At 39.0% G+C, this 16,540-nt stretch overlaps 1 protein-coding gene across 2 annotated transcripts; it reads right to left on the bottom strand.

Moving 5' to 3' along the window:
• Positions 1-2,257: 2,257 nt before the first annotated feature.
• LOC148371399 (TBC1 domain family member 20) lies at positions 2,258-15,712 on the bottom strand. 2 transcript variants are annotated; one of them, XM_088329459.1, is made up of 10 exons: positions 15,533-15,712; positions 15,069-15,135; positions 14,260-14,390; positions 13,032-13,112; positions 12,574-12,760; positions 8,612-8,713; positions 5,485-5,626; positions 5,226-5,410; positions 3,206-3,315; positions 2,258-2,791 (listed from the first exon to the last, which is right to left on the bottom strand). In XM_088329459.1, exons 1-10 carry the CDS (start codon positions 15,585-15,587, stop codon positions 2,613-2,615), a joined length of 1,239 nt encoding a protein of 412 aa, XP_088185585.1. In that variant the 5' UTR covers positions 15,588-15,712; the 3' UTR covers positions 2,258-2,612. The 2 variants fall into 2 exon arrangements, with proteins under 2 accessions (XP_088185585.1, XP_088185586.1); XM_088329460.1 differs by having other exon boundaries at positions 2,710-2,851.
• Positions 15,713-16,540: the final 828 nt, after the last annotated feature.

Raw genomic sequence — 16,540 nt, forward strand, 5'->3', positions numbered from 1 at the left:
GAGAAAAAGAGAGAGAGAGAGCGAAAGAGAGAGAGAGAATGGAAAGAAAGAAAGAAGGAAAGAAAGAAAGACACAAAGTAAGAGAAAAAAAGAGAAAGAAATAAAACCACCGGGCAATGAGTAATTTTCTAAAACGATATCAGAGGCACACTCCCAATATGTTTTCAACCCACTGTTACTTGAATGATTTCATACTCCAAACCAAGACGCAGGCTCCAATTCAACAAGTGCTTTCTCCAAGCTAGCATACACACCATTAGGCAACATTCAGCTTGGCCGGGACAAGATGTAGGTTTCCGAATTGATGCTGCGCTCCATATGCGTGCTTGTAAAAGCTGATGAATATTTCAAATCTGAGACATCGTTGGTGATGAGTTCAGACATTGCCGGGGAAATCTCTACATCGCTAGCGCACATCTGTATAATTCAGTTTCCATTTCTAGAGTATGTTGCCTCCACAAAAGATTAAAAACATGCAAAAACTCATTAGATAAAAACAGAATGATAATTCTGCTAGATGTAGATTTTCAGTAAGAAGGCCTTCGGTTTGGCACCGTATTAAATTGTTGAAGAACACTAGAGCTACATGATCTTAGGTCTATGTGTTGGTATAGCATTGAGGGAAAAGGTTCACATGGACATAAACAACGCCCCCCCTAAACGTTTTCTCTCCCCCTCCCCAAGCGGGACTCCACAGGAGTCAACCCAACTGTGTTTGCCTACATGGAAAACTAATCATTAAAATATTACCTGTTTGCCATGTCAAAAAGGTAATGTTACAGTTTCAAAACATGTGCATTGATAGCAATGATAGCCCTAATTCAATGATTTGAAATGACTGAACCGTATTGCTCACAATATGAGCATATAGGGTGTTCCAGTGTTATCTCTCATTCGTGAAACAAAAGGACATTCAGGGGTTGCTTTGGCAGCCCTCCTCAGGAAGCCATCAAGAGCGGTGTGAGAGCGACTGTTCCAAACTCCGCATTCAGTTCTGATACAGGCAGCAGCCAAGGCAGTCCTTTGAGCATGGAGCAAGAAAGTCTTGCTCACAACAAACCAACAGTTCTGATCCAACCAGCGAGGGACCAAGTACCGTTCCGGCAAGCGACCAAACAATTCTGAATGAGCAGTGGACGGGCAACTGCTTATCCAGCAAATGACGGACCAAGTTCTTGCTGAACTTAGCGAAAGACCAACAGTTTGGATTTGGCTAGCGAGCGGTTGAGTTCCATCAAGCAGCCGAGCATGTTGGATTCCGCCAGCGACCTAACTATTGGACCAAAAATTTGCGTAGGGGTTGCCTTAACAACCCTCCTCAGGAGGCCGACAGGAGCAGTGTGAGAGCGACTGCTCCACATTTCACAGTCAATTCTGATGCAGCCAGTGGCCAAGGCAATCCTGTGAGCAAGAAAGTCTAACAAGAAGAAACCAACAGTTCAGATTCAGCAAGGGACAGTTCGGAATGAGCAAGGAGCCCACCAAGTTCCGACTAAAAAAGCAGAACGAAGATTTTGTTTAGCAAAAGACCAACAGTTTGGATTCGGCCAGTGGGCGACACAGTTCTGTTCCATCTAGCAACAGAGCAAGTTGGATTCCGCCAGAGACCTCAAAGGTTTAACCCGAGAGTTTCTTCACTGTTGGGGTGGAGATAAGCGTAGGGACGCTAATCTATACTTGCTAAAACGCCCCTCGAGACAGAGAACGGACCCTCCGGCTGCCAACCACGGTATTGCATCGAGTGATTCTGTTCCCGACTGGGCCTCCAAAATTGAGGTCTGCAGACTGTCCAGGACCCTCTGAACTGGCCTCGACCATCACCACATCAATGCACTGGACCCAAAATGAATCGCAATAGTTCCAGGTATCGATTGGAGTGATTAAAGGGGAATTCAATCAAATTACAATTACGCCTAGTAGCCTTAAGTTAAACCAAGAAAATAAACCATCCTCATTGTTTTTTCTATCCAAACGGTGCCAGCCGAGATGCCAACTTCTTCATTTCTGTCCTTTTCTTACCCTTATTTTTGCTTTGTGTTCTATTTTAGTTTCTTTGTAGATGATTAGTTAAAAATGACCTAAACCAGAGAATTTGTGTGTCTTGATTAAAGTATGTTGAACTTTCAGAAACAGTGAAAAGAATTCACTTCAAATTGTTGGGTTTTTCATCCATTTTCCTGATAAAATTATCTGAAAACCGCATGTGATGCTCCTAAAAAGGAGAGGTGGGTTTAAAAGAATGACTTAGCCTCTTCAATTTAAATGGTATGAATTGGTCATTTATTTGTTTAAATAACTTATTAACCACCCAAATTGGCAACACCATAATACTGGTGTAAACCAACAATTGTGCACCCGCTTTTTCATCCAGACTGAGATGCTTCAAGCTCTTTAATTATTTCAGTTATTTGGCCCAAGGCACATTTTGATTCTGTAAAATTCCCACCAGCGGAATAAGAAAAAGGAGAAATCACACGCATACACAACCACGACAGCCAAAACGAGAACTAAATAAATATCCGACGGCAACGTTTCAAACCTTGTCCCAGTGAGCCGCTTCCTCCTCTGAGACAAAGTTCAAGTCCTTGCAGAGAAGCGAAGGACGATAGTCGTCAGAAGAGCTGCAGCAAGGCATCGGGCGTCCAGTCCATTGCCGTGTGGGCCACAGCAAAAACAGCGGCCCCTAGCGTGGCCGAAAGCCCCCACACGGCCATTTTTAGCATCCTGCTGCCTTTCCCCGGACGCTGAGCCACGTCTTGGGGTAAAGCCAAATCCAGGCCCGATCGCTGCACTGTGGAGGGCACAGAAACAAGGGTAAAAGGGATCACGGGAGAGAGGGATTAGGTGCTAGCTTTTTGGAGGAGAGTTTGTGGGATAGACAACAGCGGGAAAAGAGAAAAAGAATACATTTGATTAAGATGTTATACAGGTCATGTCAAACATAACTGGAAATATCTTGGAGCTGGTGGAGGGGTCCGGGTATATTCGTGATAGAAAGCCTCTTCTGTTTATCCAATTAGGTTCAAAAACACAATGAAATAGCAAAACCACACTAATGCAAAGGCTGACTGTATTACTGTTTTTTGGCAAGAAAACCCTTCTCACCCAAGCTTTAACATTTTCACAGAATTTTCCTTTTTAATTGTCCTTCTGATGAAATGAGAGGGGCAATAATAATGTGTAGACTCAGTCTCGCAATCATTACCTTGGTGGAGGCCTGATCTTTGGTGAGCTTTGGTGAGACGCCGAAGAACCGAATCTGGTCTTTGGTGGAGTGTTGAGAGCTGGAAGGCTTTAAAGGTGCTTATAGACAAACTGGAAAACGACATGAAAAACGATAGTGGGAATGCAGCTGTCTATTTGTGTGTTAATGCTATTAAACAGTACCTGGTATTTCTACCTAAAAAGGTGCACTCTAAGTCAAACTGAAGCTGTACTTGAACCCTTTAGAGTATTAGCGTAGTTTTCCTCTCTTTTTGAAGACAATACTTTGAGCTTTTCTTTTTTTAAAGTCAGTTTAGGTATTACTGGCACTAAAATATGGAAGTTTGAATACACACCCAAAGAAAAAATAAAGATTTTGTGTCCGCTTGTTTTTCTCTCTCCATAAATCTATCTGGAAAATGAATGTAGCACGGTATTACAATTGAATAACACAGTCCAAAGTGTTCCTGAGCTCCACCTCAAATTTGACAATACTACAAGAAAAAGGCTTTCTCAAGGAGAGGTCCAGGTGAATCAAAAGTCTTCGATTTGGGTGGAAAAGGGCCGTGATTCTTCAACATACTTATTTGTACAGACGCTCCCCTACGACCAGTTTTTGGGGGATGTGGCAAAATATCCGGACATTGCTGTCTGTTAGATTTTGTATTGTGTGCACCTTTTTCCGAGTAGAGGACATTACTGTAGTGCTTATTTCCGCCGCGTAGCATTGTGAAAGGTCACCCAGCATCCACCCCGAAAAAGAAATCCGGCTTCTATTTCCTGTTTTGTGTGCATACACACTGAACTGTATCTCTAGCACGCCAAGAACTTTGACATTTTTATTGTTTAAGATCTCGTGCATCCATTCAATATGGTTTGAGTAAAGTGTAAGGAAGAGGCGAGCTGTTTATTTTGAAATGAAAGTGGAACAACAAAGGTTGATGTGGTTGAGAAAATGGTAAAATCGCTTTTTTCCCCAGCCAATCTCTACCACGGAGGACCTTTTGAAGCCCATCTTCCAAAAGTAAGTTAAACTTAACTTTATTCATCTTTATAGAGCTTAATATTTTATTAAATGTTTATTTTCTAGTACAAAACAATACAGGTTACTTATACAAGCCTTAAACATACTTACATAATTTGTATACATACATTCCACACCAAATATAGCACTGGAGCAACTTACGAACAAATTCCACTTACGGTCGTCCGGAACCTATCTCGTTTGTAAACAGGGGAGCGTCTGTATGAGCCATTGTTTGACTTAAATGCCTGCAAATATGATTTTATCTTATAACGTTGGTTATTATTCCAATCAGCAAAAACCTAGCTTTTCATATATAAAATGGCCGAGGATGCTTTGAAATTGTTCCGTACATCTTCAGGGTTCCTACAGCTTAAGGAAAGTTAAATTCAAGACTTTTTAGGACTTTTTAATTCCTTTCGGTATCAAATTTAAGACCAGAAAAAAACGCAATTGGAACAAATGAAACAAAAATAACAACAATATTTTTTGCACACAATACACCGTGCCTCGAACACATTATCCGTCAGAGCTTTAAGCTATGGCGAAAAAGGTGTAAAAAAAAAAAACTTCTAATTAAATTTACACTTATAAGTAAACATCTCTGTCCAAAGTTGGTATGTGTATTGTGGCTAGACCCAAGAAATGTGACTGCTCCGTTAGGCCCGACTGAAAGCACATCACCGTTTTCATAGTTCCGTTAAAATCTGTGAAATATTAAAATAGACAATTGATAAAGGTTACAAAATCTTATTTAGTTCAATCAAATATAAATCTAATGATGTGTTCAAAATTTTTAAGACTTTCAAAAGTTGGATTTAAGACATATTTATGCCAATGAAGGCTTTTAGAATCATCAATTCAATGCCTTTTAAGACCTTTCAAGGATCCGCGGGAGCCCTGATGTCGCTAAGAATCCACTGGCCCACGGGTGGGCTGAAGAAATGGAAACGGTTTAAATCTCCGGATTAATCGAGGGAGGGTCTGTCATTCTAACCATCTACGGGATTGCAGAGCCGCCCGCGAAGCCAGCAAGGCGGGTGGGTAGCAGTGGAACAGGTCTTGGGCTTGGCTAATCAAGACCTCGTACGGGAGGTCCTGGGGAATGCGGGAGAGGAGGTGGTGCACCATGGCCATCTCACATTCCGTCGCCTTTACTTCTTTCTCTCGGTAGAGCACGATCTGGGAAAGGAACGATTCAAATTGCATTTTTTCCGGATCTCCTCGAAGGAAGAATGGAGTCGATGTCGGCCTACCGCAGCAGCAAGGTATATGGGCATGATGGGGTGGGATGCTAAGAAGAAGTCGTAGAGTCTCAGCGTGTGTTTGAACTCGGAGAGGACGTGTCCGTACCAAGTGATGAGCCAGGACAGGGCAAAGATGGTTCCCACTTCCGCTCTGAGACAAAACACCACAGGAAATCAATCATGAGACATTGCTGAAAATTTTAAAATTAGAATTGAACATTTTTGATGGATAATCTTTAAATTTCTTCCCTCAATATTGCCTTATGATTGGACCACATTTTCTTAAATGAATAAAAAAAATACATTCCTTTTACCAGTAACAAACTTCAGATTCAATAGATACATTATAGAAACATACATCGAGATTTTATAGGCTTCAAAACCTGAAATTGAATACAGTTGAAATATTAAAATCTGATTTGCAAGCTTAATATCAGTCATGTCAAACATACTGTTGGATCCTTTAATTGATATATATTGGAGCTGGTGGAGAGGTCCAACTTTGTTGACGATAGAAAGCATCTTCCTCTATTTAGCCAATTAGGTTGCAGAACACAGTGAAGTAGCAAAACTGCAATAGAGCAAGAGACTACTGTACTACTGCCTTGTGCAAGAAAACCCTTCTTACCCAGGCTTTAAGAAGCAGGCATGTGTGAGTATGTAGTCTCTAGCTCATTTCTATCCAAATGATATAATTTGAATAGAAACCTAATGCTCTTTCCTGCAGCTAGAGGGCAGTATAGGTGCAAAAGAAATGACCTCCGGTCTGAATTCACGTTAAAGAGAATATTGTGCAGTATTTCTCAGCTTCCTTAGGCCCAGCCAACTAGTTTGATCCAATTACCCGCTTCTAAAACTCTTATTTTCTTTTATCTCTGTTTCAAAGCAGTGTGACGATTGAGGCAAGCATATTTTCATTCCTAGTTCCCAATTTGTTTGATACTGTTTTTGATGAGTTGGTTCAGATGTGAATTTATCAATCTTGCTGCATTTCCTCCAATGTTAAAATAATCAAATTGTTGTTAGGTGCTGAACACGGAAAAATGTTTTTACCCATTGTTTGGGAATAAATCTGTTCAGGAAATATCCCTTGTCATCTGTTATAATATATATATGTAGGCTGAACGATAAAGCATACTACTGAAAAACAAAGCTAAATATTTGACATTTTTATACTGAGATGAGAAAGTCTGGGTCCGGCCGTCGAGCCAAACTTTGTTTGCCATGATGGCTTTAAAGGGACACTGTGTATTATTTAGCCCATACTGGAGGTAAATATAAGCTCATTAATTAAAAAAAAAACAATATTGATTTAAATAACAAGCACGACTAGCATAGAAATGTGCATTTTGAAAACTGCTCATAAGTCAAGAAATCTGCATTCATTTTACACAACACGAGCCTCACAGATATGTTTATACTATAGTAGAAACCCAAAATGAGAAGAGAGGACATCAATGAATGTTGAACTTGCAAGAGGAACAGGAGAAAACTGTACAAGAAACCCTCCCAATGCCTAATTCCAAATCTGTTCTTAAGGCCCCCAATGTGATAAAACAGTAAACAGTGCATACTAGTCATAATGCCAAAACATAGATGGGAAATGGAATGTGTTTATATAGCGCTTTCCTGTCACTGAAGAACTCCCGAAGCGCTTTACAACTTACTTCACACACACACTCACACAACGATAGCAGCGTCAGCCGTGTAAGGCGGCTACCTGATTATTGGGAGCAGGGTTGGGTAGGGTTACTTTAACTTGATTACTTTCAATTACTTTTGGATTACTGCAATACCAAATATGCTAATAAAAGACAAAAGAAACTAAATATGAATAAAATGATGACTCACAACACGTGGTAACATAAAATGCGACAGAAACAAAATGAAAACAAATCCAAACAGCTTGCAAACATCATTTTTGCCGTTCCATGTATTCCGTTACTCCCCAAGCTTGCACAAAATTTAGTAATTTTATTCATATTTAGTTTCTTTTGTCTTTTATTAGCATATTTGGTATTCGAGTAATCCAAAAGTGATTGAAAGTAATCAAGTTAAAGTAACCCTACCCAACCCTGATTGGGGGCATTGGGGGACCAGTGTCTTGCCCAAGGATACTTCCATATTTAAAACAACAATGATGTATAATAGCCAAAATAACAAGATGGCATTCAATGCAACCTCCCTTGCAGGAGTCCTATATCTAAAACTGAATAGACGTATCCCTTTCCTACAGGGACCAGACAGAATTGTCCGTCATCTTACTGCTACAGTGTCCAAAAACAAAAAAATGAGAAAGGCTGGACAAAGAAAGAAGAAGAGAAAGGCTACAGTTTGGTCACTTTGAGTCTCCGTAGTGTTTATTCTTCCTTGTGCTTTCTAGCACTCGTTTTCAGTTGCACTACACCAGGGGTGTCCAATGTGTTGCCCGCGGGCAATACATTGCCTCCTTGGGCCAGATGAGGTGCCTGCGGGCCTTTTCTGAAAGTAGCTCATCAGTGCTGGGTCATTATAATTTTCTAGCCAAATGGGTTTTTTTTTCAGTTGTTGCCTATGTCAATTTAACCATACTTCTTACTTCTCTGTCGTTTCTCTTTCTATCGCTCTCTCTCTCTCTTTTCTTTCTTTTTCGCTTTGTTTCTTTCATTCTCTTTCTTTCACTTTTCCTCTTGTTCTCTCTTTCTTCCTTTTTCTTTCTCCCTTTGTATCTCTTTCTCTTATTTCTTACTCTCTTTATTGTTTACTTTCTCTCTCCCTATTTTTCTTTCTTATGCTTTCTTTTGCTCTTCCTCTCTTTCTCTTTTCTCTATCTCTCTGTCACTCTGTCTCTTGCTTTTCACTTTTCTTTCTTACTCTTTTGCTTGCTCTCACTTTTTCTTTTTTCCTTCTTTCTACTTCCAATAATCAAATTGGCAATAACATGGTAACAACATAATAGTTATTTTAGAGATGCAAATCAAAGCAGGTAATAAGTAAGTAGCAAACGGTAGCTTGACCCTTGAAAAAGGTTGGAGATCCCCCCCTGCACTACACAACAGAGCAACATCTTGTGGTCAAATAATACACACTGTACCTTTAAAGTAACCATGATGAGAATTTTGTCAACACTGAGCTAACAAATGGGATTCACTAACACCTGATCATGAAGTCGTGCAGTTCTTGGTCGACTTCTTCCAATATGGGCATCAGGTAGTTCAAAATGTGCTTGGTGCTGTCCATTGTCGGATCCATGAAGTCCCTTTAAATGAGAAACAGAGAGGAAACTCACAAATGTGTTCTCTGAAATACTCTGATTTTGCAAAAAAGTATAAACCTGGAGCGGCGATCGCCATCTTTTTTGAAGCCGAGGGCTACTTTTCTGTCGCTGATTAGTGGAAAGGGTGACCATTTTGTCACGGATTTCCAAACCCACAACTTAAAACGATGTCGTAACCATTTTTCTAAGACATTCACAGATGCCTTAACTGATAGGGGTTGTAGGCGCACCGGGAAAGTACAGGCGGAGGGTGCCAATCCCTCTCTAAGCCTCTCACATTAAAAACATAGCACTGGTTTCCGTGGAGCATCCTGGTCTGACTCAGATACAGCACTTTTATCAACTTTTGACCGACGGACCTCGTTTAACGGGCAATGCGTGTGTGTGTGCGAGACAATTCTGAAAAATAACGATTTTGTTCTGAAATAACGAGTATCAAATGAATAAAACAGAATTCAGTGGTTACGTCCTTTGCTTTAGTGACATTAACCCTTTATTGACAAAGTATCAAACAGGCTGCATAGAGTTTTTTGTACTATTTGGTCCATGAATGAGTCGGAAATCACGTTGTGAGTGAATCCTTTTGGTCCTTTATTTCTCAGAACAACCCAAATGTTCAGTATCTGGCAATATCTCACTTTAAAATGAAAAACAACACAAAACAGACTTGGCTTATCTAGTGTTATAATGAAGTAGAGACTGGAACTGAACATGAAGACATTGTAAGAGAACATCAACTGGAAATATGAACTGTTATAAATGTAAACACAAGTTTTTGAGTCTCTCTGTATCCATATATTTCACAGAATCTCTGGAAAAGCTAGGTACATTAAAATAATGACAATAATAATGTGCAGAAGAAAAATGACAAAAATATCAGAGGATAAAAACGAAAAATGTAGAATTAACTAATAAAAGATCCCACCAATCCATTGCCCCGTTGACAATTGAAACTAATAAAGTAATGTTTAAAAGGATTCCAATATTTTTTTCTAGTTAGTTCCAGATACGAACAAACGCTTTACAATATATACTTACTCTGGTTGAGCCCGATCTGCTCCAGACAAACTTGATCCTTCATACAACCCTCCACTAACAATAGATAATCCATTGTAGGAAGTTGCTGCCATCTTGTGGATTTGTTTTAGAACTACTTCGATATCATTTTATTGAAACAGGGTTTTTATCCAAAGTCTGTCTTTTCTTCTTTCGGGAACGGTTTGAATTTCCTCTTTTTAATTAGAGGGTTGAAGGTTCTTTGTCCTGTAAAGGATTTTGCACATATTTTGTATCCATATTCTAATTATAGATAGATAGATAGATAGATAGATAGATAGATAGATAGATAGATAGATAGATAGATAGATAGATAGATAGATAGATAGATAGATAGATAGATAGATAGATAGATAGATAGATAGATAGATAGATAGATACTTTGTTCATCCCCGAAGGGAAATTCACATTTCAATTATGTATGTATCTAAAAAAATAAGCTCACAGATCATTTAAGCATTTACAAAAACTCAACGATTACAGTATAACTCTGATGCCTTACGCTTTTTAAGAAGCGGTCGAAGGAGAAACGACCAAGTTGTGCTACTCCTCCTATTGAAAATCGGAATAAATTCCAATGAAGAACGTAAATTTTTAAAATCTTTTACCCAAGCACTGACAGCTAACTGGATATCATAGCGAGTGACAAACGAGTCTTAGAATGATTAGAATTAGGGTAAAAATAGGCTTTGCTGGCCACAAACACTTCATGCAAAGTTAGACATCAAATGTCTTAGAAATTCACAATGGCCCATCACTATTTGCAGATCCAGTCCATGGGCTACTCTCGGGTTTTTTGGGGGGGGCCACCAAGTGCCCGTGGGCACCAGGTTGGTGAACTTTGGCCGAAAGTATAAAGGTACAAAACAGTGGTTTGCAGCCAAAATACACTATATGCCTTGGAGAGTGCTGCCCTCTACATGTCATGTTCGGTATTTCTTTAAACACATTTAATATCAAAAGGGGGAAAAAATCCTATTAAAAGCTCTACAAAATCTGAACTTTTTTACCTGCTGCTGCCATCATCTGGCTACCTAAGGTGTTGCGGATGCCGGGCATTAAGGTAAGATAGAGATCGGTGCAGTGGAAAATGAAGCATAAAGGCTCTTTGAACACAGTAGGCCATTGTTAACACATACCGAATCCTTGTGGTAGCTCATCACATATATAAAACATCACACAAATTTGATCAAAAATTGAATGTTCAGTGGCATCAAAGCTAGCTATACCCATATAGTTTTTATTTTTTTTCCTTGTACGTTTTTGCACTCCATTGACAATAAAAGCAATACTGTTCTATGGCCAGAACTAACTAGTTTGGATAAACATGTTTAAAACAAATTCAAGAGGGAAGTTTCACAATACAAAAGCCTTTTTCAAAATATTAATATGTGGAGATGTTTGTATTTATTTTACATGACATGAGCCTCACCAAGAGGGATCTTTTTATTTCCTTTTTTTATTTTTATCTTCTTTTTCCTTGCTTTTATTTTCTTTCTTGCTTTTTTTCTCATTTTTCCTTTTCACCTTCTATTTCTAGCATTTTCTCTTTTCTTTTCTCTTAACTTCTTCTCTTGCGTTTTTCTATCTTTTTCCATGTTTTTTCTTTCCGTTTATACGGATGCTTGCAATCCTTGAAAACGCTTGAAATTTAATGTTGTGTTCTGAAGGAATGAAAAGTGTTTGCATTTTGGGTAAAGTACTTTTAAATGCTTGAAATTGTTTCTATGTTTCTCAACAAGTCTGTCTGAAGATGATGCTGACAATGCTCTCTGGCAGCTTCAAACCGCCATAGCATTTTTTCTTCCTCTGTGATTAACAGGAGCTGACATTAGTTTTTACTAAATAGCCACATGAAGCTCCCTACAAAAGGTTAGGCAAAAACAGAAGCTAAGTGGTATCTTTTCATACATATATATTTTTTCATATTGTCACTTTCAGTCTCCGTAATTTGCATTCTTCCTCATGCTTTTGAAGCAACCGTTGAGTTGCACCACACCATGCAGCAGAATACAATGTCAAAATACAGTGGCACCTCTACTAACAAATTTAATTTGTTCTGGGAATAGCTTTGTTACCTGTGTCTCTGTAATATAGTGTAATAATCTGTGAAGCCCTTTGAGACTCTTCGTGATTTTGGGCTATACAAATAAAAATGACTTGACTTGACCTAAAAACTTCGTAAGTCGAGACACATTTTGTATGTAAAAATGCTAATTCGTCCCAAGCCCCACAAAAATATATTCAAGATATTCATTTACCTTTCTTCCTTGTGTGTATTGAAAAACTGGTCCAATGACATGTGCTTTTGCTCTCTTTTGACGATTTATCGTAAAAGCACGAGGCAGACGTAGCAATCACCCGACTTGTCAACACTTTGTCCGAGTGATTTCTTTCCACAAATTCCAAGACTTTTGCTAAACGGTCTTTAATTTGGGCTGATTGAATGGAGGGCTGCATCCTCCTCCCCGCTAGCTTGCCAGAACCCCTCATTCTCATCGGTGAACTCTGACAGTGACACGAAAAGCATGCTGGAAGCAAGCGCACTGGGTTGCCAGGCAGATTTGAAATGATAGCCAGTTTGTTGACGTAGGGCAGTTTGTGAAAAGCGTCAATATTGTTTGGGAAACTCTGGGCTGGGCAAATAGCTGTGCGTACTGTAGTGTATTTTTGACTTTGTTACTAGAGGCAATATTTTCCTGTTCAGGTATTTCGTAACCTGAAACTTTCTTAGGTAGAGCTACCACTGTATTACAAACTGTCCCTTTAAACTTAAGTAGAACTACCTGAGATGATATTTGGACAGGGTATGCAGCATGGCGATGGCCATGCGTTCGCCGACGACCAGCAGCAAAGTGACGGCGATGTCGTGGTAGCCCTGGTAGTAGTTTAGCTGTGGGTTGCACCTGAGAACCTCCAGGATGATATCTACAAGCTGTTCCTGAAGAACATCTCGCTCCGCAGGTGGCATACCTGTGAGGGGGGGGTGAGTGACATAGGTGACACCTTAGACTTCATAACCTCCAGGATAAGCTCTACAAGCTGCTCCTGGAAAACATACTCGTGAGAGTAGATGAGTGACATATGTGATAGTGGTGGAGTTCAGTGTGCCGTTAAGGACCTGGAACCGCAATCAATGGTAAATGGACTGCATTTTTATAGCGCTTTACCCAGTCACTGAGGAGCTCCTAAGCGCTTGACAATGCACTTCACACTTTACACATTACCAATAGAGCAGAAATACCTTTGGGAAAACGCTTCATGGATCTCCTGACGTCAAGGACCACTTGGTTGTAGTCCTTGTGGCTCTCCCTTCCAGTTTTTCCTGAAATATATTTTGGATTAGACGCTGTATGCCTTTAAATGGGTCGTGAACACGTTTTCGGGCAATTTTGGGGGTCTTTTTTCATTTTGTTTTTTTTGTTGTCGTTTTTGGTCATTTTTTATTCATTCTCCTTCTTTTGAGTAATATGTACTTTATTACTTCTACGTATTTTTCAGACCTTTTTCATGCTTGTCAGTGTTTTTCATACTATTTAGTTCTGTTTAAGGCAGCACGGCAGTGCAGTGGATAGCCAAGTGTGGCACAGTTCGGAGGTCAAGTGATCAAACCTTCCTGTGTGGAGTTTGCATGTTCTCCCCATGCTTACGTGGGTTTCCTCCGGGCAATCCGGTTTTCCCCCCGGGTCCAAATTGTCCCTAGGTGTGAGTGAGCGAGTGAGTTGTCTTGTCTCTGAGTGCCCTGCAACTGGCTGCCAACCAGGTCAGGGTGTCCCCTGCTCACTGCCCGAAGATAGCTGGGATGGGCTCCAGCACTCCCGCGACCCTACTGAGGATAAGCGGTGCAGATAATGGATGGATGGATAGTTCTGTTTAAGTACTTTTACACAGTTTTCAATAGTTTTTTTGCTTTTTTTCATATTTTCAGTTCTTTTTAAGAGCGTTTCACTTATCTTTCATGCCTTTTTTTTCTCCATTCTGTTTTTTTTTTTGTTACTTTTCGGTTTTTGTTGTTTTGTTTTAATCATGGGCAGTAAGGCGGCGCAGTGGTAACCGCGTGTGCAGCACAGTTCTGAGGTCATAGGTTCAAATCCAGCTACCAGCCTTCCTGTGTGGAGTTTGCATGTTCTCCCCATGCTTGCGTGGGCATTCTAACCCTTGGATTGATATTTGATCCTCTTTTGGGTATATTTTTGTTCAGTTTTTCAGATTTTTTTATTTTTGTCGATTTCGGGGGGGTTTCTGGAGTTTTTGGGTGTTCTTTTCCTGATAGATTGATTTCCTTGTTAATTTTTATGTATGTTTATTTATTTATTTTTATCTTGTTTTGTGTAAAGAAATAAATATATCCAATTGTTTTTCTTGTGAAAATACTGATACGACCTAACCTCACCTGGACTGTTTCCAGCTGCCCCCAGATAAACTAAGTTTGAGTAGTTAAAAGGGTACAAAAGCTGATTTTTGATGCTAACCCGGTTTGTATGGCAGATTGTAGACATTGACGTTGAGCAGTTTGGGCCAGACTTTCCTGCGAAGTTCATTGGAAAGCAGTCCACTTTTGCTGGAGGCCGCTCTCCTTAAGGTCTCTATGTCCACTGGATCACTGTTCAATGAAATATTTGTGTTTGTTTTTCATTGAAATGGGAAAGAAAATTGTAAATGTTGCGTCATGTAAGGAAATGAACTCATACAGTACCAGACGTTTCTCTCAAATGCCTATAGTTCATTTTGATCAGTAGCTATATAGACATAGGATGGATCAATATAAAGCGTCAACCCTCATCTTTTATCAGAAATACAGTAAGTATATTTTTAGCTTTTTGCAATGTTAAGTAAGCAACAGTTGAACCTTGCTAAGTTTGTCTAAAATCCTCATTTATAAGAAAACTTCTGAGAAAAACATCTTTTTGTGAAGGGATGCATTTCAAGCAGGACATTAATTTTGGTGCTTTTTTGCATTTGTTATACCTCTAATATTTAAAAAGGGATTTCTATAAAAACAGGGACACTTTGCTTGCAAAATAACAATGTGTTACAAGAACACAGAACCTATGCATGAACTCTGCAAGAACATGTTTCGGGTGACGTGATCACACAATTTCGGTCACTCGATGTATGGACAAAGATCTGATCAAAACCATTCAAGCTATCCAGTAGTGCTTTATCATAATGAGATCATTGCCAGGGGTTTGATACTGTCTGATCAGCAGTGCCAAAGACTTAAGAATAGTTTGATTGTTGTTTGTTTGTTTTTTTTAATTAAAAAGAAAACATATTTTACCTGTTTAAGGCTTGGTGTATCTCAGTTGGTTTCTGTTTCTTCCCATGATCCACTTCTGTAACAGAGACTGACAACAAATATTTACATTGTGAATGATGACAGACAAACAACGTTAATGTACTTTATCGGCTATGCTTTTGCAGCTTTTTATTGCACTGGCTGTTGCATAAACAATGTGCAGGAATCCAATAAAGTTATGTGCATTTAACTTTATATATTAAATGGGCCACCTGCCATTTCGTTCTGCAGAATCCATTTAAACGAGTGATGAAACTGAGCCATCTGTTGTGGGCGTTATGCCACGCAGGCAATACTTACAAGCGCTCAGTTCGCAGGTTTAAATGATAATTTAAGTTTAACCAACCACAAAGCCCACTTTGTTTGAATTTAAGACGTAAGATTGAAAAAGTCGAACGAGGGAAAGTGTCTCATTTACATTACATGCTAACCGTTGCCCAACTTACTTCTCTTGACAGGAACAATCGCTGCGTTTATTTTCTTTCTCTTGAGTTTTTTCATGCCCCTTTGAAACGTTTTAAACTAAGAAAACAAATTGACAACGGTTTAAGGATATAATTTAAAAGAAGTTAACTACAATCTCCAGCACTTCACAATCTCCTTGTGAGACAACGTAGCTAGATTAAAAAAAACAAGCAAGCCATTGGTCGAAATAAACACGTGACTTAAATGTCAAAGACAATTGGTTGACCTTGACGTAAATCTAGCCGCTCAAGCAAACTTGTTTTGTAGTTCTTTGTGGAAAGTGACCAAATCATTACTTTTTAGTCATGTTGTCGAAGTTGCAATGTTTTACTTTTTAAAAATACGAATCCTGCTAATTTTAACTACGAATGATGTGATTGACAAATCAGATAAAGGTACTTTAGTGAGTTTTCCCCACATTGCCTTGGGATGTACTGTTATCTAGCGGTAAGACTTAATATGACACCTGGGTTGACATAAGGACAAACCCGATTCATTTTAAAGTTCCCCAATTTCCACTGTTTAGGTTTTATACTCAAACAGAATATTTTGAGAATTAAATTTAGTTAGTGGGAAAAAGGGACGGGACACAAAGGGTTCGTGCATCCTTTCCAATGCCAAATCAAGCACTTTTTAAAGTCAAGTCGTATTTTTGTAGTACAGTATTAATGTGCTTGACTTTTTATAGTATTTCTGTAGTAGTGATTTTGTAGTATCTCTAACGTAGTATTTATTTTTTTAGATTATTATAGTAACTTTGTAGACGTATTTTTGTATTATTTCTGTAGGATTTTTTGTAATTGTGTAGAAGTGTTTTTGTAGTATTTCCAAAGTAGTATTTTTGTAGTGTTTCTGTATTTTTTGTAATTTTTCGGTTGTACTTTTCTAGTGTATCTGTAGCATTTTTTCAGTATTACTGTGGTTGTATATTTGTAGCATTACTCTTGTAATATTTCTGTAGTAGTAATTTTGTATTTTATTATTACTTT

This window comes from Urocampus carinirostris, chromosome 2, assembly GCF_059441175.1.
Source record: "Urocampus carinirostris isolate Australia breed hairy pipefish chromosome 2, RoL_Ucar_1.0, whole genome shotgun sequence".
Classification (NCBI taxonomy): Eukaryota; Metazoa; Chordata; class Actinopteri; order Syngnathiformes; family Syngnathidae; genus Urocampus; species Urocampus carinirostris.

What these genes read in the sequence shown, in the direction of transcription:
- LOC148371399 (XM_088329459.1), bottom strand. Translation starts at nt 15,587, where the DNA reads ATGAAAAAACTCAAGAGAAAGAAAATAAACGCAGCGATTGTTCCTGTC. An exon ending in CAATCTGCCATACAAACCGG is followed by an intron (nt 13,113 to 14,259) that starts GTTAGCATCAAA and finishes AATATATTTCAG; the next exon opens with GAAAAACTGGAAGGGAGAGC. An exon ending in CTGCACGACTTCATGATCAG is followed by an intron (nt 5,627 to 8,611) that starts GTGTTAGTGAAT and finishes GTTTTGTCTCAG; the next exon opens with AGCGGAAGTGGGAACCATCT.